This window comes from Zosterops lateralis, assembly GCF_965231275.1.
Source record: "Zosterops lateralis genome assembly, chromosome: 30".
In the NCBI taxonomy this organism is placed as follows: domain Eukaryota; kingdom Metazoa; phylum Chordata; class Aves; order Passeriformes; family Zosteropidae; genus Zosterops; species Zosterops lateralis.
Genome location: NC_139790.1, coordinates 4,245,478 through 4,270,446, shown reverse-complemented (window position 1 = coordinate 4,270,446; position 24,969 = coordinate 4,245,478). Strand labels below are relative to the sequence as shown.

The window sequence follows — 24,969 nt, the reverse complement described above, 5'->3', positions numbered from 1 at the left end:
ATTTTTTTCCCAAAATCCCATTTCCCCCCCAAATCTCCATTTTCCCCAAAAAAATCTCATTATTTCCCCCCAAAATTCCATTTTTTCCAAAAAAAATCCCATTTTTTATCCCCAAACTCCCATTTTCCCCAAAAAATCTCCATTTTTTTCCCCAAAAAATCCCTTTTTTCCCCAAAATCCCCATTTTCCCTAAAAATTTTCCATTTTATTCCCCGAAATCCTAATTTCCCCGCAAAACCCTAATTTTTCAAAAAAAAAAAAAAATCCCATTTCCCCCCCAAAATCCCCAATATTTTCCCCATTTTCCCACCCCAAACCCCTGAATTTTTTTTCCCCAAAAAATCTCCCTTTCCCCCCCCCCCCACCAAATCTCATTATTTTCCCTTAAAATCCCTGGGGTTTTTTCCTAAAAACCCCATTTTTCCCAAAAAAAATCTCCATTTTCCCCCCCAAAAAAAAATTTCCATTTTTTCCCCAAAAAAAATCTCCATTTTTCCTCAAAAAATCTCCATTTTCCCCCCAAAAAATCTCAATTTTTCCCCAAAAAATCTCCATTTTTTCCCCCCAAAAAATCTCCATTTTCCCCCCAAAAAAATCTCAATTTTTCCCCAAAAAATCTCCATTTTTCCTCAAAAAATTTCCATTTTTTTCCCCAAAAAATCCCAATTTTCCCCCCAAAAATCTCAATTTTCCCCCCCAAAAATCTCCATTTTTTTCCCCCCAAAAATCTCAATTTTTCCCCAAAAAATCCCATTTTTTCCCCCAAAAAATCCCATTTTTCCCCCAAAAAAATCCCATTTTTTCCCCCAAAAATCCCATTTTTTCCCCAAAAAACCCCATTTATCCCCCCAAACCCCATAATCTCCCCGTCTCTCACTCCCTGCGCAGGTACGAGGCCACCTGGGATTTCCTGACCCCGTCCAGGCGGAACAAGCGCCCGGCCAGAGACACCGGGTCCGGCCTGGGGACACAAATGGGGGTTGGGAAAGGAAAATGGAGATTTGGGGAGAAAAAATGGGAATTTTGGGGGGAAAATTGGAGGATTTGGGGTGGAAAATGGGGGTTTGGGGGGAAAAAAAGGGAATTTTGGGGAGAAAATTGGGGTTTTTTTGGGGAAAATGGGGATTTTGGGAAAGGAAAATTGAGATTTGGGGAGAAAAAATGGGAATTTTGGGGGAAATTGGGGGTTTGGGGGGAAAATGGGGGTTTGGGACAAAGAAAATTGGGATTTGGGGGCAGGAAAGTGAAGATTTTGGGAAAGGAAAATGGGAAATTTTTTTTGGGAAAATGGAGTTTTTTGGGGAAAAATTGGGAGTTTGGGGAGAAAATTGGGGTTTGGGAGGATATGGGATTTTGGGGAGAAAAAATGGGAGTTTTGGAGGGAAATTGGGGGTTTCGGGGGGAAATGAGGATTTTGGGAAAGGAAAATTGAGACATTTGAGGGGGAAAGGAGGATTTTAGGGGAAAATGGGATTTTCGGAGGGAAATGGGGGTTTGGGGAGAAAAAAATGGGAATTTTGGGGAGAAAATTTGGGTTTTGGGGGAAAATGGGGATTTGAGGACAGGAAAATGGAGAATTTGAGAAAGGAAAAGGGGATTTTGGGGGGAAATGGGATTTTTTAGAAGGAAAAAGGAGAAATTTGAGGGGGGAAATGAGGATATGGGGAGGGAATGGGAATTTTGGGAAAGAAAAATGAGAAATTTAAAGGGAAAAGGAGGATTTGGGGGGGAAATGGGGTTTGGGGGAAAAATGGGATTTTTAGGGGGAAAAATGAGAATTTGGGGAGGAAAATGAGATTTTGGAGGAGAAAATGGGGGTTTTGGGGAAGAAACTGAGGATTTGGGGTGGAAAATGGGGATATTGGGGGGATAATTGGGGTCTGGGAAAGGAAAATGGGAATTTGGGAGGAAAAAACCGGGAATTTTGGGGGGAAAATTGGGGGTTTGAGGGAGGAAATGGGGATTTCGGGACAGGAAAATTGAGACATTTGAGGGGAAAAAGGAGGATTTTAGGGAAAACATGGATTTTTGAGGGGGAAATGGAATTTTGGGGTTTGGGAAAGGAAAATGGGGATTTGGCAGGGAAATGGGAATTTTGGGGGAAGTTGGATTTGGGGAAACAAAAATGAGAAATTTGGAGGGAAAAAGGAGGATTTTAGGGGGAAATGGGGATTTTGGTGGGGAAATGGGGATTTGGGGAAAGAAAATTGGGATTGGGGGGGGTTGGCAGTTTGGGGGGTTGGGAGGGGTCAGGGAGGGTTTGGGGGGCCCAGGGGGGGTCAGGGGGTCTCTGGGGGTCTGAGGGGGGGCGGGCAGGGCTTGGGGGGCAGGGGGAAAACGGGGGGTCCCAAATGGGGCTGGGGGGACTGGGGGGGGCCGGGCAGGGTTTGGGGGATCCCAGGAGGGTTTGGGGTCTCTGGGGGGCTCGGGGGGGGGGGTCAGGGAGGGTTGGGGGGTTTGGGGGCTCAGGGGTGGCTCAGTCAGGGTTTGGGGGTCCCAGGTGGGTTTGGGGGCTCAGGGGTGGCTCAGTCAGGGTTTGGGGGTCTCTGGAGGGTCCTGGTTGGGTTTGGGGTCTCTGGGGGGGGGTCAGTCAGAGTTTGAGGCTTCAGGGAGTTCTGGGGGGGGTCATGGAGGGTTTGGGGGTCTCTGGGGGGTCATTCGGGGGTTCAGGGGTGGTCAGTCAGGGTTTGGGGGCTCAGGGGGGGTCCTCACCCGGGGGGGTCCCGGGGGGGCTCTGGGCCGGTTCCGGGGGGCGGCTCCTCGGGCTGGGGGGGCGAGGCTGGAGGGGGGGACCCCCCAACGACCCCCGGGGGCTCAGGGGGCTCGGGGGGGTCCTGAGGGGATTTGGGGGGGCTCTGGGACATTATGGGGGGCCCCTGAGGGATTTTGGGGGGGTCCTGGGGACTGTGGGGGCTCTGGGGGGAGTTGGGGGGGCTTTGGGAGGTTATGGGGGGGTCCTGGGGGGTTTGGGGGGGGTCCTGGGGACTGGGGGGGCTTTGGGAGGTTATGGGGGGGTCCTGGGGGGTTTGGGGGGGGCTCGAGGGGATTTTGGGGGGGCAGAGGGGGGATTGGGGGGGGCTCAAGGGGATTTTGGGGGAGCTCAGGGGGGATCTGGGGGGGCTCTGGGAGATTACTGGGGGGTTCAGGGGGATTTTTGGGCCCCCCCCGGGGCTCTGTGGGGGTTTCCAAAGGCTCTGGGGGGTTTTGGGGGGCACCCGGGGGCTCTGGGGGGATTTGAAGGGGCTCATGGGGGTTTTTGGGGGGCCCCTGGGGCTCGGGGGGGGTTTCCAAGGGGTCTGGGGGCTCTGGGGGGGCCTGAGGGGGCTCAGGGGGCCCGGGACCCCCCATTTGGGGGGCAAACCGGGGGAGATTGGGGTAAACTGGACCCCCCCTTTTGGGGGCAAATTTGGGGGTTCTGGGGGGTTTTGGGATTCCTCTTTTTGGGGCAAGTTTGGGGGGGCTGGGACAGGCTGGAGCCCCCCTTTTTGGGGCCAGTCTGGGGGGCTTTGGGGTCTCCCTTTCTGGGGCAAATCTGGGGGTGCCGGGGGGTTTTGGGGTCTCCCTTTTTGAGGCAGTTTTGGGGCGATTGGGGTCAATTGGACACTCCCTTTTTGGGGTAAACCTGGGAGTTCTGGGGGGCTTTGGGGCGCCTCTTTTAGGGGAATATTGGGGGGTTCAGTGGGGGGCTCCTGCCCCTCTTTTTGGGGCAGATTTGGGGGTCTTTGGGGTCTCCCTTTTTGGGGCCAGTCTGGGGGGATTGGGGTCAATTGGACACCCCATTTTTGAAGAAAATTTGGGGGTTCTGGGGGGGTTTGGGGTTCCTCTTCTTGGGCCAAATCTGGGGGGATTTGGGGTCTCCCTTTTTGGGGCAAATCGGGGGGGGTTGGGGTAAGTTGGACGCCCCCCTTTTGGGGCAAATTTGGGGAGTTTTGGGGTTCTTCTTTTTGGGGCAAATCCGGGAGTTCTGGGGGGCTTCGGGGTTCCTCTTTTCGGGGAATATTGGGGGGTTCAGTGGGGGGCTCCTCGCCCTCTTTTTGGGACAAATCTGGGGGGATTTGGGGTCTCCCTTTTTGGGGCAGATTTGGGAGTTCTGGGGGGTTTTGGGGTCCCTCTTTTTGGGGTAAATCCGGGAGGATTGGGGCAAGTTGGACACCCCCTTTTTGGGCCAAATCTGGGGGTTCTGAGGGGCTTCGGGGTTCCTCTTTTTGGGGCAAATCTGGAGGGATTTGGGGTCCCCCTTTTTGGGGCAAATCCGGGGGTCCCAGGGGAGTTGGGTGCCCCCCCTTTTGGGGAGTGTTGGGGGGGACTGGGGGGGGGTCTCGTTCCTCTTTTTGGGGCAGATCTGGGGGGGTTTGGGGTCTCCCTTTTTGGGGCAAGTCTGGGGGTTCTGAGGGACTTTGGGGTTCCTCTTTTTGGGGCAGATCTGGGGATTCTCGGGGGCTTTGGGGCAAATCGGGGAGGATTTGGAGTCCCTCTATTTGGGGTAAATCTGGGGGGGCTGGGAGAGGCTGGACCCCCCCTTTTGGGGACAAATCTGGGGGGATTTGGGGTTCCTCTTTTTGGGGCAAATTCTGGGGGTCCCAGGGACTGGGGGGGTCCTGTCCCCCCCTCTCTGGGGTGACCTCCGGGGGGGTGGGGGGGTCCAGCCCCCCCCATGTGGGGCTCATCCAGGGGTCCCCAAATTCCGAGGGTGGATCCAGGGGGTCCCCAAATTCCACAGGTGGATCCGGGGGATCTCCAAATTCCAGGGGTGAATCTGGGGGGTCTCCAAATTCCGGGGGTCTGGAAGGTCCTGGGGGAGGAGAAGACACTGGGGGATGAGGGGGGTCCCCCCAAAGGAACCCCCCCAAATCTGGGGTCACCACACTCACCCCAGGCCACGGTGACGCCCTCGGGGGCGGCTCCTCCTGGGGGGTGACACCCAAGGGTGGCTCCGTGGGGGCGCCACAGGGGCACCCCCGGGGGCAGCGGGTGCTGGAACAGGGGGTTGGTGTGGAAATGGGGCTCCTCGTCCTCCTCGTCATCAGCTTCTTCCTCATCCTCATCCTCGTCTTCATCCTCATGGGAGGAGCCGTCGTGGTCATTGTGGTCATCATGGGAATTGTGGTCATCGTGGTCATTGTGGTCAATGTTGGTGTTGTGGTCATTGTGGTCATCATGGTCATCAGGGGCATGGTGGGAACTGTGGTCATCATGAGCACTGTGGTCATCATGGTCCTTGTGGTCATTGAGGGCATTGTGGTCATCATGGGCATTGCGGTCATCGTGGGCACTGTGGTCATCATGGTCATCATGGGCATGGTGGGAACTGTGGTCATCGTGAGCATCGTGGTCATCATGGTCATTGAGGGCATTGTGGTCATCATGGGCATTGTGGTCATCATGGGCATTGTGGTCATCTTGGTCATCATGGTCATCATGGGTATCATGGTCATCGTGGTCACTGAGGGCATTGTAGTCATCATGGTCATCATGGTCATCATGGTCCTTGTGGTCATCATGGGCACTGTGGTCACTGTGGGCATTCTGGTCATGGTGGTCATCATGGGCATCATGGTCATCGTGGTCACTGAGGGCATTGTGGTCATCATGGTCATCATGGTCCTTGTGGTCATCATGGTCATCATGGGCACTGTGGTCATCATGGTCATCGTGGGCATTGTGGTCATCGAGGGCAACATGGGCATTGTAGTCATCATGATCAGGGTCATCATGGTGGTCATCGTGGGCATTGTGGTCATCATCGTCATTGTCACCTTCCTCTTCCTCCAGGCTGTGTTTGGGGGCTGGGGGCTTGGGGGAGATGGGATCATCCGTGGCCATGGGTTTGGACGAGGTGGTCCCATCCAGGGTGGTCCCATCCGTGGTCACGGGTTCAGGGGAGAGGGTCCCATCCATGGGTCTGGGGGAGAGGGTCCTGTCTGCGGTCACAGTCCTGGACAAGGTGGTGACCTCCAAGGCCCCGGGCTGGGAATGGATGGTCACACCCGCGGCCAGCTGCTCCAGGGAGAGGGTCCTGTCCGTGGGGAGGGTCCTGGAATCCACGGGAAGGGGCTCTGGAGAAATTGTCCTGTCCGGGGTCACGGGTCTGGGTGAACTCATGGGATCCATGGTGGGGGACTCGGGTCCAGGGATCCTGCAATCCGTGGGAATGTCCTCCAGGCAGGTGGGAACGTCCTCCAGGCAGGTGGGAACGTCCTCCAGGCAGGTGGGCCCGTCCGGGGTCATGGACTTGGACAAGGTGGTTCCATCCATGGGGATCCTGCAGTCCATGGGAACGTCCCCTGGAGAAGCTGCCCTATCCAAGGTCACGGAGTCGGGGGAGACGGGACCACCCACAGTCACAGTCTTGGACAAGTTGGCCACTTCCCAGGTCATGGTCTGGGATGGGATGGCTGAATCTATGGACACATTCTCCAAAGAGATGGGACCACCCATGGCCATGGGTTTGGGGGAGATTGCCCCATCCATGGTCATGGATTTCGGCAAGGTGGGACCATCCGTGGTCACAGTCTTGGACAAGTTGGTCACTTCCCAGGTCGTGGTCTGGGATGGGATGACCAAATCAATGCACACATTCTCCAAAGAGATTGTCCCATCCATGGTCACGGGTCTGGGGGAGATGGGACCACCCATGGCCTCAGTCCGGGATGAGATGTCCAAACCCACGGATGTGTCGGAGATTGTCCCATCCATGGCCATGGGTTTGGGGGAGATGGGACCATCCGTGGTCACAGTCTTGGACAGGTTGGTCACTTCCCAGGTCGTGGTCTGGGATGGGATGGCCGAATCCAAGGACACGTTCTCCGAAGGGATGGGACCACCCACGGTCACGGGTCTGGGGGAGATGGGACCACCCATGGCCGTGCTCTGGGATGAGGTGGTGGAATCCACAGGCAACACATCTTCGGGAGAAATGGTCCCGTCTGTGGTCACGGACTGGGGGCAGATGGGACCACCCAGGGTCACAGTCTTGGACAAACTGGTGACATCCAAGGCCATGATCTGGGGTGGGATGGCCGAATCCACAGGCAGGTGCTCCAGGGAAAGGGTCCTGCCCGTGGCCGGGGGGTTGGACAAGGTGGTCACATCACTGGCCATGGTCTGGGACAAGGGGGTCACATCCCTGGTCACCGTCCATGAGATGTCCCCACCCAGGGACACGTGGGAGATGTCCCCATCCCTGGTCACTGTCCACGATGAGATGTCCCCACCCCTGGGCACATGGGAGATGTCCCCAGTCACAGTGACATCAGGTGAGACGTCCCCATCCCTCAGCAGGTGCTCCCAGCCCTCGGCCAGGCCGGTCCCATCCACGGCCACGGGATCAGGTGAGGTGGCCCCGCCCACTGTCACCTGGCCAGGGGAGGTGTCCCCACCCGTGGACGTGTGGAAGATGCTCCTGAAGAGGAACTCAAAGGTTTGGTCCACGGGCACGGCCTGGGGTGGGGTGGGACCATCCATGGACACCTGGAGGGTGCTCCTGTAGGTGGATCCCTGGCTTTGGAGCTCCTGGGAGCTGCTCCTGCCCACGGCCATGGCCTTGGCTGGGATGTCCTCATCCTTGGGCATGGGTTTGGGTGGGATGTCCTCGTCCTTGGGCGTGGGTTTGGGTGGGCTGGGACCATCTGTGCACACCTGCAGGATGTCCTCAAACGTGGATCCATGGAACTGGTGCTGCTGGGAGATGTTCCCATCCATGGGCATGGGTTTGGGTGGGATGGATTCATCTGTGGACCCCTGGAAGACGTCCTCATCCATGGGCATGGATTTGGGTGGGATGTCCTTGTCCCTGGCCATGGGTTTGGGTGGGATGTCCCCACCCATGCACACCTGGAGGATGTCCTCAAACGTGGATCCGTGGAACTGGTGCTGCTGGAAGATGCTCCCACCCACAGTCATGGATTTGGGTGAGATGGGCCCATCTGTGCACACCTGGAAAATGTTCTCATCCTTGGGCGTGGGTTTGGGTGGGATGGACTCATCCATGGACACCTGGAGGATGTCCTCAAACGTGGATCTGTGGAACTGCTGGTGCTGCTGGGAGATGCTCCCACCCACAGTCATGGGTTTGGGTGGGATGTCCCCACCCAGGCACACCTGGAGGATGTCCTCAAATGTGGATCCGTGGAACTGGAGCTCCTGGGAGATGCTCCCAGCCCCATGTGGGGGGTGGTCCTGGGTGTGGTCCTGGGTGTGGTCCTGAGAGCAGTCCTGGGCGTGGTCCCAGGGATGGCCCTGGGCGTGGTCCTGGGAGAGGTCTTGGGTGTGGCCAAGGGGCAGGTCCTGGGCGTGGTCCTGGGCGTGGTCCTGAGAGCAGTCCTGGGCGTGGTCCTGGGGGCGGTCCTGGGGGAGGTCCTGGGCGTGGCCAAGGGGCAGGTCCTGGGGGCAGTCCCAGGGATGGTCCTGGGCGTGGTCCTGGATGTCCCCAGGGCTGTCCCCAGTGTCCGGCTGTCCCTCGATGGCCCCCAGGAGCTCCTGCACACAGAGCTGGGCACGGAGCAGGCTGGACATGAACACGTCCGGGCAGGGGGCTGGGGCTGGGGCTGGGCTCAGGGCTGGGGTCAGGGCGGGGGTCAGGGCGGGGGTCAGGGCAGGGGTCAGGGCAGTGGCCTGGGCGGGGCTCAGGGTGGGGCTGTGGGTGGGGTTCATGGCAGGGGTCAATGCAGGGGTCAGTTCAGGGCTCAGGGTGGAGCTCAGGGTGGGGCTGTGGGCGGGGCTGTGGGCGGGGCTCAGTGTCCGGGCGGGGCTGTGGGCGTGGCTCGGGGTGGGGCTGTGGGCGGGGCTCAGGGCGGGGCTCAGTATCCGGGCGGGGCTGTGGGCGGGGCTGTGGGCGGAGCCCAGGGCGGGGCTGTGGGCGGGGCTCAGGGCGGGGCTGTGGGCGGAGCCCAGGGCGGGGCTCAGTATCCGGGCGGGGCTGTGGGCGGGGCTGTGGGCGGGGCTGTGGGCGGAGCCCAGGGCGGGGCTGTGGGCGGGGCTCTCGGCCCCTCCCCCCGAGAAGGCGATGGCGTCCAGCGCCCGCAGCAGCCCGGGGGGGGACAGGGGGGTCCTGGGGGGGTCCATGGGTCACTCCTGACCCTCCTATGGTCACTGCTCCATGGGTCACTCTGGGCACTCCCTGCGGCCACCAGCCCCGGGGTCACTCCTGTCCCTGTGGCCACAGGTCCATGGGTCACTGCTGTCCTTGTGGTCACCGCTCCGTGGGTCACTGCGGTCACTCCCTATGGCCATGGGTCACTCTGGTCACTCCCTGTGGTCAGTGCTCCAGGGGTCACTGCTGGCCTTATGGTCAGTGGTGCAGGGGTCACTCCTGTCCGGACAGAGCCTTGGCCGTGGGCAGAGCGGCGTCCATGGCCCGGGGAGACCCTGCGGAGAGGGAGGAGGGTCAGGGATGGGACAGGGACAGGGGGAGAGGGTCAGGGATGGGACAGGGACAGGGACACGGGGAGAGGGTCAGGGATGGGACAGGGACACGGGGAGAGGGTCAGGGATGGGACAGGGACACGGGGAGAGGGAGGAGGGTCAGGGATGGGACAGGGACACGGGGAGAGGGTCAGGGATGGGACAGGGACACGGGGAGAGGGAGGAGGGTCAGGGATGGGACAGGGACAGGGGGAGAGGGTCAGGGATGGGACAGGGACAGGGACACGGGGAGAGGGTCAGGGATGGGGACAGGGACAGGGGGAGGGAGGAGGGTCAGGGATGGGACAGGGACACGGGGAGAGGGAGGAGGAGGAGGGAGAAGGTGAGAAGAAGGGAGAGAGGGATGGAGAGAGAAAGGAGGGAGGGAGGAGAAAAAATGGAGAGAGGGCAGGAGGGAGGGAGTAAAAAAGGAGGGAGAGGGATGGGCAGAGTGAGGAAGGAGAGTGGGAAGGAGGGAAGGAGGGAGAAGAGAGGGATGGGGAGAGAAGGAAGTCGGGAGGAAGAAGGGGAGGAGGAAGGGAGAGGGAGAAAGGGAAGGAGAGAGAATGGAGAGAGGGAGGGAGGGGAAGGGAGGTGGAAAAAAGGAGGGAGAGAGGGAGGAAGAAGGAAGAGCGAGAAGGAGGGAGAAGAGAGATGGGGAGAGAAGGAAGTCGGGAGGAAAAAGGGAGGGAAAGAGGGAGGAGGGAGAGGGAGAGAGGAGGGAGGGAGAGAGGGAGGGGAAGGGGAGGGAGGTGAGGAAGTCAGGAGGAAAAAGGAGGGGAGAGAGAGGAGGGAGAAGGGTGGGAGGGAGGGAGAAGGGCAGGAGGGGAAGGCCGGGAGGGAGGGAGGGAGCGAGGGAAGGGCTCGGGGAGGGGAGGGCAGCGGGGAGAGGAGCAGGAAGCGCGGGAGGGAGGGGGAAGGAGGGAGGGGAGGAAGGAGGAAGGAGGGGGAGGGGAGGGGAGGAGGGCTCTGGCTCGGGGGTCTCCCGGACCCTCCCCCCGCACCTGCCGCGCCTCCCGCGCTCCGATCCCCGGTCACCTCCCGCGGTCACCTCCCGGCTCCGTGTCCCGCCTCGTGTCCCCGTGTCCCCGTGTCCCCGTGTCCCCGGCCCGTGTCACCGCGTCACCCGCGGCTTCCGCCCCGCCGGGACAGGAAACGGGGGGGGCCCCCGAAACCGCCCCGGGACCCCCAAAAACCGGGACACAAAAACTCCCGGGAGCCCAAAACTACTCCCAAAAAAACCCCGGGACCCCAAACATTCCTCAGGGAAGGGAGGGGCACTTCAAAACTCCTCCGGAACCCCAAAAAACCCGGGGGAGGAGGAGGGTCCCCAAAAATGCCGGGACCCCAAAACTACCCTCGGGACCCCAAAATCCTCCCCGGGGGGAGCAAACCCCCCCCAAAAAAAAAACCCGGAACCCCAAAAATTCCTCCAGGGAAGGGGCATCCAAACCCCCCGGGACCCCAAAAAAACCCGGAACCCCAAAAACTTCCGGGGGGGGGGCACCCCGAGGGTCCCCTGGGGGAAAGGGGACCCCAAAACCCCCCGGGGACAGACGGGGCTCCCCCTCAAAGCCCCCCGGGCTCGGGGGGTCCCGCACCCCAATTGTTTTGGGGGGCGGGGGGGGCAGCACCCAAAGGTGCGGGTCCCCAGATTGGGGGGGGGGGTTTGCACCCAAAATCTGGTGACGCCCCCCCCAAGTGACCCCAAAACCGGGGGGATCCAAAAGGGTTGAGGAGACCCCAGAAGTTCTGGGGGACCCCAAAAAGAGCGGGGACAACTTAAAACGGGGGAGATCCAAAAAAAGGGGAGACCCCAAAGAAGGAGAGACCCTCGGAGTCCGGGGGGACCCCAAAAGTTTATAGGGGACCCTGAAAGTATCGGGGGACCCAAAAGTTCTGGGGGACCCAAAAGGGTCCGGGGGTGACTTAAAACGGGGGAGACCCCAAAAAAGGGGGGACCCAAAAGAGGGGAGACCCTCAGAGTCCGGGGGGACCCCAAAAGTTTATGGGGGGACCCCAAACGGGCTGAGGGGACCCCAAAGCCTGCGGGAGCCCCCCAGGCTCAGGGCGGGGCGCGGGGCAAAGGTCGCGGGGCGCGGCCGCGGGGTTTGGGGTGCCCGGGGGGTTTGGGGGGCTCTCCCTGCGGGGGGGGAGCCCCGGGGGGCTTTGGGGACCCTCCGGGGACCCTCAGGGCACCCCTGACCCCCCCCGGGGCTTGGGGACCCCCCGGTGCCGCCCCCTGCCCTCCCCTCCCCCTTCCCTTACCGGCACCGCGCGGGGGCGTGGCCTGTGAGGGGGCGTGGTCTATGAGGGGCGTGGTCTGCGGGGCGTGGTCTGCTGGGACACGCCCACACGGGAGGGGTGTGACCGGGCTAATTAGCATGTATGGACACGCCCACACGGGGATGGGCGTGCATGGCTCATTAGCATATGTGAGCACGCCCATGGGGAGGCCACGCCCCCGCAATGAGGCCACGCCCCCTCCCTTAAGGGAAGGGTCGGGGCAGGTCCTGAGAGCCCCAAAGTGAGGGGTCTGACCCAAAAAAAAAGGAGTTCTGACCCAAAAAGGAGGTTCTGAGCCCCAAAATGGGGTGCTGACCCTAAAAAGAGGGGTCTGACCCCAAACAGAGCATCCTGACCCAAAAATGGGGTTCTGATGCCAAAAACGGGGGTTCTGAGCCCAAGAGAGATTTCTGACCCCAAAATGAGGGTTCTGACAAAATAATAAAAGGTTCTGACACCAAAAGGAGGGTTCTGAGACCCCCTAAAAGGATTCTGACCCAAAAAGAGGGTTCTGACCCCAAAAAGAGGGTTCTGACCCCCAAAAAGGGCGTTCTGATCCCAAAAAGGGAGTTCTGACCCCAAAGGGAGTTCTGACCCCAAAGAGGCCCCTGGGTCCCCACAAAGGACACCCACGAGGTGACACCGACAGTGGCACTTTATTGACAGCACGGTGACAACAGCCCCGGGTGTCCCCCACCCATGGGTGGCCCCGAGCCCGGGATGTCCCACCAGGGATGTCCCCTGGCTGGTGGCACTGTCACATTCTGTGCAGGTAGAAGGTGCTGGCCCTGGGGAATGTGCCACCAGGGATGTCCCCAAGGCCCCATGGATGTCCCCTGGGTGTCACTTGAGGCACAGGTAGAAGGTGGTGCCCCTGGGGAATGTCCCATGGGTGTCCCCAGGCTGGTGGCACTGTCAGTGTCAGTGCAGGTAGAGGGCGGTGGCACCAGGGAATGTCCCACCAGGGATGTCCCCAAGCCTTGGATGTCCCCTGGGTGTCACTTTCAGTGCAGGCAGAAGGTGGTGGCACCGTGGATGTCCCCAAGGCCCGGATGTCCCCTGGGTGTCACTTTGGGTGCAGGTAGAAGGCGGTGGCCACAGGGATGTCCCCAAGCCCTGGATGTCCCCTGGGTGTCACTTTCTGTGCAGGGAGAAGACAGTGGCACTGAGGAATGTCCCACCAGGGATGTCCCATGGGTGTCCCCAGGCCCGGCTGTCCCCGGGGTGGTGGCACTGTCAGTGCCAGTGCAGGCAGAGGGTGGTGGCCCCGGGGGATGTCCCCAGGTGTCCCCAGGTGTCCCCAGGTGTCACTCACCGCCGGTGCAGGTAGAAGGCGGTGGCGTTGGGGGCCGGGGCCAGCGCCAGCTCCTCGCCTGGGCCGGGGGCGGTGCTGAGGAAGCGCCCGGGGAAGGCCGCGGCCTCGAAGGTGTGCGTGGAGCCCCCGAAGGTCTTGTAGAAGGTGAAGGGCGTGGCCGTGTCCTGGTCAGCCTCGAACAGCTCCAGCAGCCCCACGTCCTGCCGGGCGGGGACAGCGCGTGTGACACCGCCGTGGGGGGGGCACCCGTGCCCAGTGACCCCATCCCAGTGACCCCATCCCCGGTGACCCCATCCCCAGTGACCCCATGCCCAGGTGACCCCATCCCCAGTGACCCCATGCCCAGGTGACCCCATCCCCGGTGACCCCATGCCCAGTGACCCCATGCCCAGGTGACCCCATCCCCGGTGACCCCATGCCCAGTGACCCCTTGCCCAGGTGACCCCATGCCCAGTGACCCCATCCCCAGTGACCCCATCCCCGGTGACCCCATCCCCAGTGACCCCTTGCCCAGGTGACCCCATCTCCAGGTGACCCCACCTCAAGGAACTACCATTTCCAGGTATCCCCATCCCCAGAACACCCATTGTTCAGGTGATCCCATCTCCAGGTGACCCTATGCCCAGGTGACCCTGCCTCAAAGAAACCACAGTGACCCCACGCCCAGGTGGCCCCACACCTACATGACCCCATGTCCAGGTGACCCTCACCTCAAGGAACTACCGTCTCCAGGTATCCCCATCCCTTGTCCAGGTGACCCCATCCCCAGGTGACCCCATGCTCAGGTGACCCTGTCTCCAGGTGACCACACCTCAAGGAACCCCCACTGACCCCATCTCCTGGTCACTCTATCTCCAGCCAAGCCCCCTCCAGGTGACCCCACCCCAGGTGACCCCACCCCAGGTGACCCCCCCTCTCCAGATGACACCACCACCAGGTGACTGTCTCCAGGTGACCACACCCCCGGGTGGTGCCATCGAGTGACCCCGCCCTGGGGAATCCCCACATCCGGGTGACGCAGGTTTGGGGTGACAGCACTTTGGGGTGCCCCGCCCTGGGCTGACCCCGCCCTGGGCTGACCCCGCCCTGGTGCCCACCACACCTTGGTGCCCCCACTTTGGGGTGACCCTTCCCGGGGTGTCCACCTTGGGTTCCTCACCTTGGACTGACCCACCTTGGGATGTCCATTTGTCCACCCTGAGCTGACCCAGTTGGGATTGTCCACTCTGGAGTGACCCACCTTGGCTTGTCCCACCTTGGCTTGTCCCACCTTGGGTTGTCCACCCTGAGCTGACCCAATTTGGATTGACCAATCCTGGACTGACCCACCTTGAGTGGCCCAACCTGAGTTGACCCTCCTTGGATTGCCCAACATGGGTTGACCCAATTTGGATTGATCCAGCATGGACACCCACCTTGGGTTGACCCACCTCTGGGTGCCCTCACCTGGGGTCACCCCCCTTGCGTTGACCCACCTTGGCCTGTCCCACCTTTGTGTCCCCATCACCCCACACTCAGTTGTCCCCTGGTCACCCCCAGTCCCCCTGGTCACCCCCGTGTCACCTGGAGGTGCAGGTGTGGCTCGGGGCCGGTGCCACAGGACAGTGCCTGGGTGCCACCGCGGATGCCAACGATGAGGGGACAGCGCTGCCGCTCCAGGTGCCGGTTGGGGACAACGCTGATGGGCTCTGGGGGACACGGGGGGTCACTGGTGTCATCACAGAGGGACACCCATGGATTGTCACCCCTGCCCTCACAGTGTCACCCACAGGGCGTTACCTCTGTTCTCTCCAAGGGTCACTCATGGATTGTCACCCCTGTCCTCCCAAGAGTGACACCCATGGATTGTCACCCCTGTCCCCCCCAGAGGGACACCCATGGATTGTCACCCCTGTCCTCCCAAGAGTGACACCCATGGATTGTCACCCCTGTCCTCCCCAGAGTGACACCCATGCAGTGTCACCCCTGTCCCCCCCAGAGGGGCACCCGTGGAGTGTCACTCCCATCCTCCTCAGAAGGACACACAGGGGTGGTGTCACCCCCATCCCCCAGAGTGTCACCCATGCATTGTCATCCCTGTCACCCGCAGAGGGACATCCACGGGGGTGTCACTCCTGGCCCCACAGCGTCACCCACAGAGTGTCACCCATGTCCCCCCAGTGTGTCACCCACGGATTGTCACCCCTGTCCCCCCCCAGAGAGACACACACGTGGTGTCACCCCTGGCCCACAGTGTCACCTGCAAGGTGTCACCCCTGTCCTCGCGGTGTCCCCCACGCAGTGTCCCCCGTGTCCCCGCAGTGTCCCCACGCCGTGTCCCCGTGTCCTCGCGGTGTCCCCACGCCGTGTCCCCGTGTCCTCGCGGTGTCCCCCACGCAGTGTCCCCGTGTCCCCGCGGTGTCCCCACCTTCCTGTGCGGAGTTGGCGCCCTGCAGGGCGGTGGCCACCAGGTGTCCGTCCCGCAGGCACAGCCCGCGCTGCTCCGTGTCCCGCAGCACGTACTGGTACGGCCGGGCCACCCGCGGGGACAGCCCCATCGTCACTGACTCCTCTGGGACACACATGGGGACATGGGGACATGGGGACATGGGCATACACACAGGGACATGGGGACACACATGGGGACACGGGCACACACATGCAGGGACACGCAGCACGTACTGGTACGGCCGGGCCACCCAAGGGGACAGCCCCATTGTCACTGACTCCTCTGGGGACACACATGGGGACATCACAGGGACATGGGGACGTGGGGACATGGGAACATGGGGACAGGGACATGGGCATCGTGGCTGAAGGAGACACGGGGACAGCAGGGCCTGTGGGTACCACAGTGACAGGGGCACAGGGGACATGGGGACACGGGGACAGGGACACAGGGACATGGGGACAGGGACATGGGGACATGTGGGGCAGCAATGGGCACAGGGGACACGAGGGATGTGGGGACGGGGACACGGGCACAGGGGTCGTGGGGACACAGGGACATGCAAGTAGGGACATGGGGACATGGGGACATCACAGGGACATGGGGACACGGGGTAGACGGGGGAAGTGGGACACAGGGACATGGGACACAGGGAGGTGGAGATGTGGGGACATGGGGACACAGGGAGGGGACATGGGGATGTGAGGGTAGATGGGGCAGTGGGACAAGGGGACATGGGGACACAGGGACATGGGAACATGGGGATGTGGGAGGATGGGGACACAGACATGGGACACAGGTGCATGGGGAGGGGACACAGGGCAATGTGGGGACATGGGGGGTCAGGGACAGGTGGGGAAGTGGGACACGGGAACATGGGGATATGGGGACATGGGGATGTGGGACATTGGGGGAATGGACATACGTGGGACATGGGGACACAGGGACATGGGGACATGTGGGGCAGTGATGGGCACAGGGGACATGGGGACATGAGGATGGGGACATGGGCACAGGGACATTGGAACATGTGAGGCAGGGGTTGGCACAGGGACACGGGGACAGGGACACGGGGACAGGGACACGGGGACACCCGCACCCACCTTTCCCCAGGAAGTCGTCGAACAAGGCCACCATGTCGGGGTCGGTGACAGCCCCGGCCGTGTCCCCGCCCGCCGCCATCCACAGGCGCTGCTCCTGCGGTGTCACCCTGCGGGGACAGCGGGGTCAGGGCAGGGACAGCGGGGAGGGGAGGGGACACTGCCCGGGGCACGAGGGACAGCGCTGTCCCCGGGCTGTCCCCTCACTGTCCCCTCACTGTCCCCTCACTGTCCCCACGCTGTCCCCTCACTGTCCCCACTCTGTCCCCTCACTATCCCCTCACTGTCCCCACGCTATCCCCTCACTGTCCCCTCACTGTCCCCACTCTGTCCCCTCACTGTCCCCTCGCTGTCCCCTCACTGTCCCCACGTTGTCCCCGCTCACCTGAGGGCAGCTCGGGACGTGCGGTGTGACATGGCTGTGCCTGTCGGGAGGGTGGCACAGGTGACACGGGTGACACGGGCTGGTGGCGGTACCTGCGGGATGGTGTCCCGTGTCCCCTGGGCCGTGTCACCCGCGGGTGACAGTGGCTTTATCGGCGCGGGCGGGGCGGGGACAGAGCCCGCCCCGGTAATTGGCGGGGTGGGTGACAGTGACTGAGCCATGGGGAAATGCCACCTGCTGCCAGCGTCCCCAACTGTCCCCGCGGCGGGGATGGCCCTGGGCCGTGTCTCCTGTCCCTGTGTCCCCTGTCCCTGTGGTCCCTTGTCACCACTGTCACTGTGAGTGCTGTCCCCAGGGTGCTCTGAGCACTGTCCCCAAACTCCCACGTGTCCCTTTGTCCCCCGTGTCCCCTCCCCGTGGTCCCCTGTGCCTTGTCCCCAAGGTCTCTCATCTCCTGTCCCCAAGGCTGTGTGTGCCTTGTCCCCGTGATCCATGTGCCCTGTCCCCGAGGTGTCCCCAGAGTGTCCCCAGGGTGTCCCAGGGTGTCCCCATGTCCCCTGTTCCTGTGGTCCCATATCCCAAAAATCCCCTCTGTCCTCTGTCCCCAGTCCCATGTGCCCTGTCCCCAACATGCCACATCCCCTGTCCCCGTGGTGCCACACCCCCATCCCCGTGGCACCCATGTCCCCTGTCCCTGTTGTCCCACATCCCTGTCCCCACAGTGTCCCCGTGTCCCATTGCCACAGCCCCACATGTCCTGTCCCCCATTCCCTGTCCCCACATCCCCACGTGTCCCAGCACCCCCTGTCCCCGCAGTGTCCATGTGTCCTGTCCCCAAAACCCCCCGTCCCCTGTCTGTACTGTCCCCTGTCCGTGTCCCCAGTCCCTCAAGTCCCCTGTCCCCATGATGTCCATGTGTCCTGTCCCCGCATTCCCGTGTGTCCCCTGTCCCCGCAGTCCTCCATCCCCTGTCCCCACAGTGTCCGTGTCCCCTGTCCTTGTTGTGCCACCTCCCTGTCCCCATGACATCCATGTGCCCTGTCCCACATCCCTGTCCCTGCTGTCCCCATTCCCTGTCCGTGCATTCTCCTGTGTCCCCTGCCCCCATTGTCCCCCGTTCCCTGTCCCCAAGGTCCCCTGTCCCTATTGTCCCAAATCCCTGCCCCCTGTCCCCGTTGTCCCCCATCCCCACATCCCCATGTTTCCGTTGTCCCCACCCCCTGTCCCCACAGTGCCCCTGCCCCCATTGTCCCCCATTCCCCGTCCCCAGGATCCCGTGTCCGCTGTCCCTGTTGTGTCCCATCCCCTGTCCCCACGGTGTCCACGTGTCCTGTCCCCACATCCCCCTGTGTCCCCTGTCCCCGCTGTCCCCCGCACTGTCCCCATGATGTCCCCGCGGTGTCCCCACGGGCTCCGGGAAGCGGCCGCGTCACCCGGCCCGGGGATGTCCCGCCGTGTCCCCATCGCGCGGGTGGCGCAAGAGCGGCCACTCCGGGCTGGTGACACCCTGTCCCCTCCCGTGTCACCGCCGGGCCACCCACGCTCCACACCGCGCGCCATCAGCGTCTTTATTGTGGCACCGGATGTCGCTGTCCCCGGGGGGTGGCATTGTCCCCAGGGGCATGGCACTGTCCTTGGGGGGGTGGCATTGTCCCCAGGGCCGGGATGTCGCTGTCCCCAGGGGAGGGTGGCGCCACCCCAGGTGAGGGATGTCGCTGTCCCCAGGAGGATGTCGCTGTTCCCGGAAGGATGTCACCGCGCTGGGTGAGGATGTCGCCGTCCTGGAGGGGATGCCACCCCCCCCAGGGGGATGTCACCATCCCGGGGGTGACACAACCTTCCTCAGGGGGATGTCACCATCCCTGGGGCTCAGGGGACAGGGGTGGCCCCTCCCCGGGGACTGCCAGCACCGCTGGGGTGAGATGTCCCATCCTGGAGGGGATGTCACCCTCCCCAGGGGATGTCCCCATGCCTGGGGGGAGGATGTCACAATCCTGGGGGAGATGCCACCCTCCTGGAGGGGATGTCACCATCCGGGGGGTGATGTCCCCATCCTGGGGGTGATGCCACCGTCCCTCGGAAGATGTCACCATGCCTGGGCTGAGGATGTCCCCATCCTGGGGGGGATGTCACCCTCCCCAGGGGGATGTCACCGTCCTGGGGGCGATGTCCCCATCCTGGGGGGGATGTCACCGTCCTGGTGAGAATGCCACCCTCCCTCAGAAGATGTCCCCATACCCGGGATGAGGATGTCCCCAACCCTGGGCTGAGGATGTCACCCTCCTGGGGGGATGTCACCATGTCTGGGGCTGGGCTGTCCCCATCCCGGGGGGCTGTCCCCATCCCGGGGGATGTCACCCTCCTGGGGGATGTCCCCTCCCCGGGGGCTGTCCCCTCCCCGGGGGCTGTCCCGTCCCCGGGGGCTGTCCCCGTGCCCGGGCTGTCCCCAGGCCAGGCGGTGTCTCAGCAGAGCTGGAAATAGAAGTCGACGAGGTGCGAGGTGAGGTCGCGGCGGCGGCAGAGCGCCAGGGGCTGGTGGCCGCGCGGGGACGTGCACAGGAACCAGCCGGGGTGCGCGGCCGACTCGAAGCGCCACAGCCCGTCCCGGTACGAGCGGAAGAAGGTGAAGGCGGCCGCGCTGTCCCCGGCGCGGGGCAGCTCCCGGATGTCCACGTCCTGCGGGCCGGCCGTGTCACCGCGGGGACCACCGCCCGTCCTGCAGTGTCCCCGTGTCCCCACCCGGCAGTGTCCCATCCCCGGTGTCCCCGGTGTCCCCACCCCACAGTGTCCCGTCCCCGTGGTCCCGGTGTCCCCACCCAGCGGTCCCGGTGGTCTCCGGTGTCCCCAGCCCCACAGTGTCCCATCCCTGCGGCCCCCGGGTCCCCACTCCCCCGGTGGTGTCCTTGATGTCCCCATTCCATCCCCCTTTCCCGTGGTGGCACATCTCTCCCATAAGTGTCCCCTTGATGTCCCCATCCCCTTCCCTGCAGTGTCCCCATCCCTTTGACATCCCCATCCCCACGGTGTCCCCATCCCCTTTGATTTCCCCGTCCCCTTGATGTCCTCACCCCTGTGGTGTCCCCGCTTCCTTGGCACGCCCATCCCCATCTCTGTGATGTCGCCGTCCCCTCGGCACGCCCGTCCCTGTCCCCTCGGTGTCCCTGTCCGCCCTCCACCCCCTCGCTGTCCCCTCTGTATCCCCGCCCTGTCCCATCCCTGTCACCATCCCTGTCCCACCTGCAGGCTGAGCCTGTCCCATCCCTGTCCCCGCTGTCCCCCTGTCGCACCTGCAGGCTGAGCCGTGGCTCCCCGCCGTTGCTGTCGCTGTCGCTGTCGCTGTCGGCGCGCAGGCAGCGGGACCCGCGGCGGATGCCGAGGATCACCGGGAGCCGCGCGGGCTCCAGGGCTCGGTTGGGCACCCAGAACACTTTCTCTGCGGGCGGGCGACACCGTCAGCGCTGTCCCCTGGTGTCCCCACCCCTGTCCCCATCCCTGTCCCCCGTGTCACCTTCCAGCGCGGCGTTGGCGCCCTGCAGGTGTCCGGCCAGGAGCTGGTCACCGCGCAGGTACAGCGACTTCTGGTTGACGTCCCACAGCCTGCGGGGGACAGCGGGGACAGCGGTGCCACCAGTGTCCCCGGCGCCCCCCGCCCCCGGCCGGCCCTTACCGGTACTGGAACACTTTGGTCTGCAGGGAGGGCGCCCGGCAGAGCGGGGAGCCTTCGGCCTCTGCGCGGAGGAAGAGGAGGGCGAGGCTGAGGGTGACCCCCCGGAGAGCCCCGCGGCCCCGGCCCGCGCCCCCCGAGCTTTGGGGACCCCTCCCGGGGGGGGGCACGGCGGTGTCACCGGCCCCGCCAAGCGCTCCGTGTCCCCTCCCGCCCGGCCGGGCCGTGCGCGGGGTGCCCGGGCAGCGCTCACCCATGGGAGCCCGGCTGTGCTGGGACCCCCGGCTGTGCTGGGACCCCCGGCTCCGATGGGACCCCCGATTCCTATGGGACCCCCGGCTGTGGGCGCTGCGGGCGGCGGAGAGAGAGGAAGGAAGGAAGGAGGTTGGCGGTGGTGGTGTTGCCACACTGCTGGGAAGGGCGGGCCCCGCCCCGGCCGTTGCTCAGCACCCCCGCGGGGTGACAACCGAAGGGACACACGGCGGGGGGCAAAAGGGGCGACAACGCGCCGCGGTGGCACCGCGACCCCCGCGGCGGCTGCGGCGGGACTCGAACCCATGAATTCTGAAGCGAGGGACTGGCGCCCTCCCCGCTGCGCCACGGCGGCGGCGGGCGCGCATGCGCGTTGCGGGAGCGGCGGGAAAAAAAACCACGGGCGGCGTGGGGAGAGCTGAGTGGCCGTGGGGGTCGCGCATGCGCAGAGCGGGGCGCGAAGCCGCGGGGCGCTGAGGGCGGCACTGCGCGTGCGCGGCTCCGGCACTGAGAGTATGGCGCATGCGCACTGAGCCCGGTGAGGTGCCGGCGCATGCGCAGAGCGCCCCCCGGCGGCCGGGCAGGAGGGACCATGGCGGCACTGGGGGAGGCGCTGAGGGCGGCAGTGGCCGCGCTGCTGCTGCTGAGCTGGAGCGCCCACGGGCTCTACTTTCACATCGGCGAGACCGAGAAGCGCTGCTTCATTGAGGAGATCCCCGATGAGACCATGGTCATCGGTACGGGCGGCGGGGCAGGGAGCACCGGGGATGGCGGGGGCGGTGAGGGGGTAACGGGAGGGACCATTGGGGATGGCGGGGGGGGAGAGGGGATAATGGGAGAGACCACAGGGAATGGGGGGGGGAGGTGAGGGCTAACGGGAGGGACCACCGGGAATTGGGTGGGGGACGGTAACGGGAGGGACCACCGGGCACTTGGTGGGGGGAGTTACCGGGACGGACCATTCCGGAGCTCGGGGGGGTACGGAGGTTACCGGCGAGCGGGAGGAACCACTGGCAGGTTTGGGGGGATCAGAGCCCACCGGGCCCGGGGGTCCCGCTCCGAGGGGTCCGGTCCGAGCCCGTGTCCCCTCCCGGTGCAGGGAATTACCGGACACAGCTGTGGGACAAACAGTCCGAGTCCTTCCTGCCCTCCACGCCCGGGCTGGGCATGCACGTGGAGGTCAAGGACCCCGATGGAAAGGTGAGGGGGGGCTGTGGGGCGTGGGGAGAGGGCCCTGGGGGGGTTTGACATCCATTGGATCAGAGGAGGGGTCCCTGGGGGGCTCAGGAAACTGGGCTGGGAGTCCGTGGAGGGTGCCTGGGCATCCCCTGGGCATGGGGAGGGGTCCCTGAAGAGGTTTGGGCATCCCTTGGGTATGGGGAGGGGTCCTTGGAGGGGTCTCTGGGTATCCCTGGGGTGCCACTGCCATCAGGATGGGGGTCCTAGGGTACCACTGTCTCCTTGCTGGGGTGTCCCTGACCCAGCCCAGCCATGTCCCCTGGTCCCCACTGGCTGTGCCTCTGTGCCCATGGGGTGGTGACAGTGCCCCCGTGGTGGCCCGGAGGGTGGCAGTGGCCATGTCCCCATGCCATGGCAGTGACAGTGTCCCTGTGAGGTGGCAGTGGCAGTGACAGTCCCTGTCCCCAGGTGGTGCTGTCCCGGCAGTACGGCTCCGAGGGTCGCTTCACCTTCACCTCACACACGCCGGGGGAGCACCAGATCTGCCTGCACTCCAACTCCACCCGCATGGCGCTCTTCGCCGGGGGAAAGCTGGTGAGGACACCTTGAGGACAGCTCTGGGGACAACTGGGGACAGCTGGGGACAGGGGGGGACAGTGGGGACAGCCTAGGGACAGTGAGGACAACCTGGGCACAATGGGGACAGTGGAGACAGCTGGGGACAGTGGGGACAGCCTGAGGACGGCTGGGGACAGTGGGGACAGTGGGGACAACCTGGGGACAGACCTGGGGACAGCCTGGGGAAAGTGGGGACAACCTGAGGGCAGCCTGGGGACAGCCCTGGGGACAGTGGGGACAGTGGGGACAACCTGAGGGCAGCCTGGGGACAGCCCTGGGGACAATGGGGACAGTGGGGGACAGGCAGGAGACAGCTCACAACCCTGAGGACTGCTCTGGGGACAGCCCACAGCCCTGGCACAGCCCTGGTGACATCCCTGTGCCCTCCCTGGTGCCATGTCACCCCTGGTGCCACCGCTGGTGACAGTGGTGTCCCCACAGTGGGTGCCCCTGGACATCCAGGTGGGAGAACACACCAGCAACTACCCCGAGATGGTGACAGCCCTGTGCCCGCTGTGACATCCCCATGGCTGTGCCATCCCTGGTGACAATCCCATGCCCTCCCCATGGCTGTGCCATCCTTGGGGACAGCCCTGGTGACGTTGCTGTCCCCGCAGCGGGTGCACCTGGACATCCAGGTGGGAGAACACACCAACAACTACCCCGAGATCGCGGCCAAGGACAAGCTGACGGAGCTGCAGCTCCGCGCCCGGCAGCTGCTGGACCAGGTGGAGCAGATCCAGAAGGAGCAGAACTACCAGAGGGTGAGGGGGCACGGGGTGGCTCCATGGGGGTTTAGGGTCAATCCCTGGGGTTTTGGGGTGATCTGTGCAGGTTTGGGGTGAATCCATGGGGATTTGGGGTGATCTGTGGGATTTTGGGTGATGTGTGTGGTTCTGGGGTCAATCTCTGGGAGTTTGGGATGAATCCGTGGAATTTTGGGGTGAATCTTCAAAGTTTTGGGGTCAATCTATGGGGTTTGGGATGAATCCACTTTTGGGATAAATCTGCAGGCTTTTGGGATAAATCTGCAGGTTTTTGGGATAAATGCATGGGGTTTTGGGGTAAATCCACGAGGGTTTAGGGTAAATCCTTGGGGTTTCGATGTAAACACCTCTGTTTTGGTGTAAATCTGTCCAGTTTTAGTGTGAATCCCTGTGGTTTTGGGATAAATCCCTGTGATTTTGGGGTAAATCTGCATGATTTTTGGGGTAAATCCACACAGTTTTGGGATAAATCCGCAGGGTTTTGGGGTAAATCTGTGTCATCTTAGGGTAAATCTGTGTGGTTTCAGTGTAAATCCCTCAGTTTTTGTGTAAATCTGCTGGGTTTTAGTGTGAATCTCTGTGAGTTTGGGATAAATCCACTGGGTTTTGGGCTAAATCCGTGGGATTGTGGGATAAATCCGTGTGGTTTGGGGCGAATCTGTGTAGTTTTGGAGTGAATCCATGGGGTTTTGGGCTACATCCGCATGACTTTGGGCTAAATCCACATGGTTTTGGGATGAATCCGTGCAGTTTTGGTGTAAATCCCTGTGAATTTGGGCTAAATCCTCATTCTGGGGTGGGTCCCCGTGTCGTGCCCGCAGTACCGCGAGGAGCGTTTCCGCATGACGAGCGAGAGCACCAACCAGCGCGTGCTGTGGTGGTCCATCGCCCAGACCATCATCCTCATCCTCACCGGCATCTGGCAGATGAGGCACCTCAAGAGCTTCTTCGAGGCCAAGAAACTGGTGTAGGGCTCCCCAAAACCTGCCCTCCTATCCCTTATGGGGGATCCCTCCCACCCTGGGGTGCCCCTAAATCCATCCCACCCACTCTGGGGTGCTCAGAGGGGCCCCCAAATGGATCTCTCCACCCCAGGATGTTTGGAGGGATCCACAAACCCATCCCTCCCACCCCAGGGTGCTCAGAGGGACCCCCAAATCAATCCCACCCACCCCAGGGTGCTCAGAGGGACCCCGAAACCCATCCCACTCACCCTGGGGTGCTCAGAGGGGCCCCCAAATGGATCTCACCCACCCTGGGGTGGTCAGAGGGACCCCCAAACCCATCCCACCCACCCTGGGGTGCTCGGAGGGACCGTCGCTGCCTGCAGGGGGCGTGGGATGGTTTGGGGGGTCCTGCCTTCCATGGGGGGAAGCAGAGAGAGCCCACCCACCCCGAGGTGGGTTTTTTTTTTGGGAAAAATAAAGATTTTTTTGGTTCCACCAAGAACTGTCGGTACGTTTTTGGGGCAGGGAGGGGGTTCTGGCGCTGCAGACATTCAGCTGCCTGTCCCAGGTGCTGGCGGGGGGTGGATCCCCCCAAAAAACGACCCCGGGGGGATTTTGGGGTGTCG

General features: G+C 62.8%; 4 protein-coding genes across 5 annotated transcripts; 1 reads left to right on the top strand and 3 right to left on the bottom strand.

Moving 5' to 3' along the window:
* Positions 1–873: 873 nt before the first annotated feature.
* On the bottom strand, positions 874–9,063 carry LOC310920446 (uncharacterized protein; the record flags this gene model as incomplete). The annotated part of the gene is made up of 3 exons (XM_083880423.1): positions 874–961; positions 3,493–4,792; positions 4,872–9,063. The coding sequence occupies 3 exons, from the start codon at positions 9,061–9,063 to the stop codon at positions 874–876; spliced, it is 5,580 nt and encodes a 1,859-aa protein (XP_083736549.1).
* A 241-nt stretch (positions 9,064–9,304) lies between these two features.
* LOC310920444 (interleukin-1 receptor antagonist protein-like) lies at positions 9,305–16,948 on the bottom strand (the record flags this gene model as incomplete). The annotated part of the gene is made up of 7 exons (XM_083880412.1): positions 9,305–9,366; positions 11,671–11,777; positions 13,004–13,203; positions 14,567–14,691; positions 15,411–15,554; positions 16,535–16,641; positions 16,917–16,948. The coding sequence occupies 7 exons, from the start codon at positions 16,946–16,948 to the stop codon at positions 9,305–9,307; spliced, it is 777 nt and encodes a 258-aa protein (XP_083736538.1).
* Positions 16,949–19,379: 2,431 nt separating this feature from the next.
* LOC310920541 (interleukin-36 receptor antagonist protein-like) lies at positions 19,380–20,920 on the bottom strand (the record flags this gene model as incomplete). The annotated part of the gene is made up of 5 exons (XM_083880574.1): positions 20,834–20,920; positions 20,584–20,644; positions 20,425–20,513; positions 20,204–20,349; positions 19,380–19,592 (listed from the first exon to the last, which is right to left on the bottom strand). Exons 1-5 carry the CDS (start codon positions 20,835–20,837, stop codon positions 19,380–19,382), a joined length of 513 nt encoding a protein of 170 aa, XP_083736700.1. The 5' UTR covers positions 20,838–20,920.
* Positions 20,921–21,386: 466 nt separating this feature from the next.
* On the top strand, positions 21,387–24,834 carry TMED4 (transmembrane p24 trafficking protein 4). 2 transcript variants are annotated; one of them, XR_014591999.1, is made up of 6 exons: positions 21,387–21,569; positions 21,932–22,032; positions 22,480–22,605; positions 23,247–23,393; positions 24,218–24,452; positions 24,574–24,834. XR_014591999.1 is itself a non-coding variant. In XM_083880568.1 (5 exons), exons 1-5 carry the CDS (start codon positions 21,425–21,427, stop codon positions 24,365–24,367), a joined length of 669 nt encoding a protein of 222 aa, XP_083736694.1. In that variant the 5' UTR covers positions 21,387–21,424; the 3' UTR covers positions 24,368–24,834. The 2 variants fall into 2 exon arrangements, 1 of the variants encoding a protein (XP_083736694.1); XM_083880568.1 differs by having other exon boundaries at positions 24,218–24,834.
* The last annotated feature ends 135 nt before the right edge of the window (positions 24,835–24,969 follow it).

What these genes read in the sequence shown, in the direction of transcription:
- TMED4 (XM_083880568.1), top strand. Translation starts at nt 21,425, where the DNA reads ATGGCGGCACTGGGGGAGGCGCTGAGGGCGGCAGTGGCCGCGCTGCTG. An exon ending in TCTTCGCCGGGGGAAAGCTG is followed by an intron (nt 22,606 to 23,246) that starts GTGAGGACACCT and finishes CTGTCCCCGCAG; the next exon opens with CGGGTGCACCTGGACATCCA. An exon ending in AGGAGCAGAACTACCAGAGG is followed by an intron (nt 23,394 to 24,217) that starts GTGAGGGGGCAC and finishes TCGTGCCCGCAG; the next exon opens with TACCGCGAGGAGCGTTTCCG.